This window comes from Salvelinus namaycush, chromosome 18 (assembly GCF_016432855.1).
Source record: "Salvelinus namaycush isolate Seneca chromosome 18, SaNama_1.0, whole genome shotgun sequence".
In the NCBI taxonomy this organism is placed as follows: domain Eukaryota; kingdom Metazoa; phylum Chordata; class Actinopteri; order Salmoniformes; family Salmonidae; genus Salvelinus; species Salvelinus namaycush.
The window spans coordinates 26,950,236-26,956,303 of NC_052324.1; the positions used below are offsets into that span (position 1 = coordinate 26,950,236).

Consider the following 6,068-nt stretch of genomic DNA (forward strand, 5'->3'; position numbering starts at 1 on the left):
GTACACTCTTTTGTGAAGCTCCCTTCTTTCAGTCTTTCCTACCTTCCTTGACAGGGATGGCAGGTTTCTTCTGGCGCAGGCCCAGCAGGATGAAGAAGAGGACCAGGGGGATGAAGATCTCAAAGGCCAACACCCACTGTAGGGAGGAGAGGGAGGGAGGGAGAGAGAGAGGGAGAGAGGGAGAGAGGGGAAGGGAGGTTGAGAGGGAGAGAGAGAGGGAGGGAGGGCGAGAGGGAGAGAAGGAGGGAGGAAGAGAGGGCGAGGGAGGGCGAGAGAGAGAGAGAGAGAGGGAGGGAGAGAGGGGGGGAGGGAGGGGGGAGGGAGATTGAGAGAGAGAGGAGGGAGGGTGAGTTAGAGAGAGAGGGAGGGAGGGAGAAAGGGGGAGGGAAGGCGAGAGACACAGAGAGAGAGTTAAACCGCTGAACAGATAAACCAGTGTAGACCGTAGTGTGTTTACTATAGTAAACAACTACAAGGTTAAATCCAGTTTGCTACTGACTTGCTTTCCACGCTGAACCACTCCTAGTGGATTGTCATTGACTTGGTAATGGATCAACACAGTGAATGGATCAACACAGTGAATGGATCAACACAGTGAATGGACTGAGTTGACTTAGCCCATTGAATCAGAGACTTGGTGTGAAGGGTGTCCAGTTTGCTAATCATGCACTATCGGCTTATACTGCCAGTGCTTTCCAAAGTGGTCTGTTACAGATATGATATGTTTATGAAGAAGAAGAGGGTGCCACACACACACTCACACACTCAAATCAGGGCAGCTGTGGTTATTGGTGTATGTCATGTTCAGTTTCACACGCTCTGAGAGAAGACAGACATCTAGTAGTGAAAGCACAGCAGAAAGGAAGATTCACAAACAACAGCAGAGAAATAGAACCACCAGCCACAAACAGCAGCTAATGACTTCTTCAGTTCTGATCAATACTGGAAAAGGAAATGTTGATAGTTAATTCCTCCATTAGGAAGGATTTCAAATAACTACCACGTTCCCCCTTTTTCTTCTCTGTACTTTCATTTACTCAGCGCTGCACACGCCCCTCTCCGTCATTGTGAATTAGAATTTGTTCTTAATTGACTTGCCTCGTCAGATAAAGGTTAAATACACAAATGAAATACAAATCTGGGGTCTATTTCTTTCTTCCTAGCCTCACTACAAGAGACACTATCACTCTCTAAACATTTAATTACATGCCTTGAGCCTGATAAACAACAGGTTCATAGTTCACATCAAGAATGTGGAGGAACGGTAGCTATGCTTCCTGATCAGTACGAGAGAGAGAGAGAGAGAGAGAGAGAGAGAGAGAGAGAGAGAGAGAGAGAGAGAGAGAGAGAGAGAGAGAGAGAGAGAGAGACAGAGAGAGAGAGAGAGAGAGAGAGAGAGAGAGAGAGAGAGAGAGAGAGAGAGAGAGAGAGAGAGAGAGTTTGAGTTTAAATAATCTTTATTGGGTCTGGGAGCCCACCACACAATAAATACTCATACAAAACCACAGTTACACATCAATTAAAAACACAACTCCAACTCCTCCTCCACAGTAACTAAACACAACAGCCTCTGAATACCCCATATACTCAAAAACAGATCAATATTGTTGATAAGTTTATAATAGGCAAACTCAACCCTTAGTCTCGCTGCCACCATTCCCTCCAGCATTCCCACCACATCCACAGACCCTTGTCCCCGAATACTGTTCTTTCGGGTCTTCCATATCGCTAATTTTGCTGCCCCTAACACAAAATTAAGCAACACAACGACACCCTTTTGACTGAACCTGTACTTTGGCCCAAATATATACAGTTGGGAGGAGAAAACCTCTCCCAACGTTGAGAACCAGTCAGTGATCAGGTCAATCATCCCGACCAACCTGGGACACAGTAAAAACAGGTGTGCCAGAGTTTCAGACTCTGCACAGAATGGACACCCTTCCCCAACAGTAGGGTCCAGGTGTACCAGATGCATGTTAGTGGCTATAGCTCCATGTATGATCCTCCATTGGAGGTCAGCTGTCCTCTTATCAATCGGCAGTTTATATAATGATCGCCAACAGCCTTTTGGGGAAGCACCTGGACCAAGCACACCCGCCCACCTCGTCGATTTTACCCCTTCCAGGGAAGAGGCATGGGACACCTTTACACATATTCTGTACATGGCCTTCTTTCCCACCTCCTTGAAATCCCCCAGCTCCGGGGTATCGAAGGAAAGCAGCATCCCCACGTCCTCCTCAAATGCCCCCACCGCAGCACTAACAATCAGTGCAGGGAACACATAATCCAGACCCTCCTTCCACCGATCAGAATTGGAAATGTCAGTCACATACTGACGATGAAGAACTGGCAAAGAGTCACAGACCTCAGCGACGACCTTCCTCAGTAGGCGAGATGATCGGATCCCCGCTCTTTCTCCCAGCTCCTCCAACGATCTGCTCCTGCTCTGCATCAGATGACCCAGCTTGGTGCACCCGACACCTAACAGGCATGAACGCAGGCTGGCTGAACCCAGAGCACTGGACTGGATGGCAGTGTTATAAAAAAGAGGCTCTTCAAAAAGCCACATCCCTGGTAGCGTGCCGGCCTTACGGGACTTGACCAGAACCCTCCAAGCCTGCATAGCAGACTCATAGAATGGAGTCAGGCCATTCAACTCACCCCCCTCCAGCTTTAAGAGGAAAAGGTGCTTGTCTAAGCCCAAACAGCCTGCTCTCCTCATCAGTGCGTAGGCTGTGTCGACCCAGCTAGAACCGTCACTGTACAACAGTCTCTGGGCTGCTTGAAGCCGGAAAGCCATGATCCTAGAGGAAATGTCCACCAGGCCTTGCCCCCCCTCGTGCAGTGGCAGGTACAAAGCTGCAGCCTTGATCCAGTGTTGTCCAGACCAGAAGAAATTGACAAGGGTCCTCTGAAGCTCTTGTATCAGACCCTTTGGTGGCTGCAAAATCATTAGTCTGTGCCACAGGGTAGAGGCAGCAAGATTATTAATTACCAGTACCCTTCCCCTATAAGACAACTGGGGTAGCACCCATTTCCATCTTGACAGTCTGGCACACACTTTCTCCACTACACCCTCCCAGTTCTTTTTCTGAAAGACATCAGAGCCTAGAAAAACACCCAATGTCTTCATCCCATCTCTGCCCCACTGAAGCCCCCCTGGTAACCGTGGAGCGGACCCTATCTGAAGCTGACCTGCCCACAGCGCTTCACTCTTTCCCCAATTGACTCTAGCTGAGGAGGCACCCTCATACACCATTAAAGCGTCTGAGAGAACCTTAACATCCTCAGCCCCTGTAATAAAAACTGTCACATCATCTGCATACGCAGACAGTGCTATCGTGGGACCCTTCATTACACCTGGCACAGAGAAACCAGTAAGCTTCGCTCTTAAAAAACAAAGCATTGGTTCAATCGCCAGACTATATAACTGCCCTGAAATTGGGCATCCCTGCCTGATACCCCTTTGGACAGGGATGGGGCAACTCAAACCACCCCCCACCTTCACCATACACGAGGCCCCAGCATACAGTAAATTCATCCAAGACAAAAAAACATCCCCAAACCCAAAGGCTTTCATCGTTTTGAACAAATACTGGTGGTCCACTCGGTCAAAAGCCTTCTCCTGATCCAAAGAAAGTAAACCCACATTTACATCAGACAGTTTACAAATGTCTAGAACATCTCTTATCAGAAACAAGTTGTCAACAATTGAGCGATCAGGTACACAGTAGGACTGGTCCTTGTGGACCAACAATCCCAGATACTCTTTCAACCTGTTTGAGAGACATTTTGAAACTATTTTATATTCTGCACACAGCAAAGCAACAGGTCTCCAATTTTTTATGAGAGCCAAATCCCCCTTTTTTGGCAACAGTGAAAGCACCGCACGTTGACAGGATACAGGAAGAGAACCCTCATGAAAAGATTCACACACCACTTCATAAAAATCCTCCCCAATAGACCCCCAAAAGTGCTTATAGAACTCAGATGGTAAACCATCAATGCCAGGAGCTCGGCCTGTTGAGAGCTGCATAACTGCTGTGGACAGCTCTTGCAGTGTAATGTCAGAGTCCAATGCGACTCTCTGTTCAGGTCCCAATTGAGGAAGACCGTGTAACAACTGTTCAGTACACAGAGAGTCACAATCCTCCACCTTATAGAGGGCAGAGTAGAAATCCACGGCATGTTGACGCATTTCACTGTCATCCGTGGTCACCTTCCCATCAGGGAGACGAAGGCAGACCATCTGTTTACGTTGTAATTTCGACTGTCCAAGGTTAAAAAAAAAGGCACTAGGAGCATCCATATCCTTGAGGGAAGTGAAACGAGACCTAATCAAGGCACCTTTCACTCTTTCATGCAGAAACGACCTCAGTTCATGTCTCTTGTCCTGTAAGTTCATGACTAGTCCAGGGTCATTCTGAGTGAGCAGCTTCAATTCAATTGATTTGATGTCCTGTTCAAGGGCATTGATAGTCTCTTTAACTTCAATTTGAGACAAAGCAGTATACTGTTGACAAAATACTCGTATTTGGGCCTTCCCAACATCCCACCATTGTCTCAAGGACTCAAAATTCCCTTTTGTAACCCTCCATTTTTCCCAAAACAACAAAAACCTTTCACAAAACTTGACATCATGTAACAATTTAACATTAAAATACCAGTAAGGTGATGACCTTCGTGGACAGGACAAGTGAATATCAACAGTTATAATGTGATGATCAGAGAAACCCACAGGAGTAATGGCACACCTTCCAACCCTACTACAGTATTGATCAGATACGTACAACCTATCTAACCTTGCTGCACTGACACGACCTTCATTCACTTTCAACCATGTGTACTGCCTAACTTTTGCATTCTTTACTCTCCACACATCAGAAAGCTCTAACTCAGTTAATAGGCCAGACAGGAAAGTGGCTGACCGCAGGTGAGGTTCTTCAGCGTTGCGATCAACAGTAAAATCCACAGTACAGTTCCAGTCCCCCCCTAAAACCATACACCCCTCTTGGTCACACTGTCTTAAGGTTTCTTTTATTTTATCAAACACAACAAGACGCTCTGTACCCTCATTAGGAGCATAAACATTAAAAAAAAAAAAAAAAAAAAAAAAAAAAAACATAACATCCACCTTGACCAATAAAACCCGACCCTTGACAATCTCTGTTGTAGATATCACAGTCACCCCTAAACCTGAGGAAAACAAGATGGCCACCCCAGCACTGAAATTAGTACCATGACTGAGTATATGCTGCCCCTCCCACCACATTCCCCAGTCAACCTCATTATCCTCATCACTATGTGTCTCCTGTAGGAAAACTACATTAAGCCTTTTCTGTTTTATTTCTTCTAAAACCCAAGCCCTCTTATTCCTGTCCCTTCCCCCATTAATATTGAGAGAGCCCACCCTTAGTACCTCCGTGTAGAAAAGAGAAAGGAAAAGCAGAAGATACCACAGAGAAACCAAAGAGAAAAAAGACACCCTATGAAGCATGATCATCATCATTATTTAAATTTTTTCTTATTAACCTGACCACGTTTCCCACCACCTTTTGCTGCTGTAACAGCAGTAACAAATTTCCTCAAGCGAAACCGCTTCTTCTCACTCAACTGGTCCAACCCCACCGTCTTCTGTAACATCACAGCTGACCTCACAAACTTATCAACCTCAAAATATTCTGCCAATTTGACAGATTTCCCAAAAGTCTGATCCAGAAACCCATTTACCTCCTCTAGATCATAAATTGAGTCCTCACCAGCTGCTGTCATATCAGAAGAGATATCCATATCCTTCTCCTGATCCTCCTCAGCTGAGGCCACAGACCACTGACTCCCCTCTACCACATCCCTTTCAACACTCCCCACTTGCACCCCATCACTCGTACCAGGCATCTCCTCCACTACCTGGGAGACTAGCCCCACCTGAACCCCATTACCCGTGGTGGGCATCTCCTCCACTACATGAGAGCCCAGCTCCACATGAACCCCCTCCTGTACCCCATTACTCGTAGTGGGCATCTCCTCTACTACCTGGGAGCCTAGCTCCACATGAAACCCCTCCTGTA

The 6,068-nt window shown here is 46.6% G+C and overlaps 1 protein-coding gene across 3 annotated transcripts in view; it reads right to left on the bottom strand.

The window, feature by feature from the left end:
* The window catches only part of LOC120063278 (ATP-binding cassette sub-family A member 2-like), a 165,949-nt gene that overhangs the window by 103,570 nt on the left and 56,311 nt on the right, over positions 1 to 6,068 (bottom strand). For all 3 annotated transcript variants that reach the window (XM_039013558.1, XM_039013557.1, XM_039013556.1), the window contains exon 2: positions 43 to 136. In XM_039013558.1, the coding sequence (XP_038869486.1) occupies positions 43 to 136 (94 nt within the window). The remainder of the gene's footprint in view (positions 1 to 42; positions 137 to 6,068) is intronic.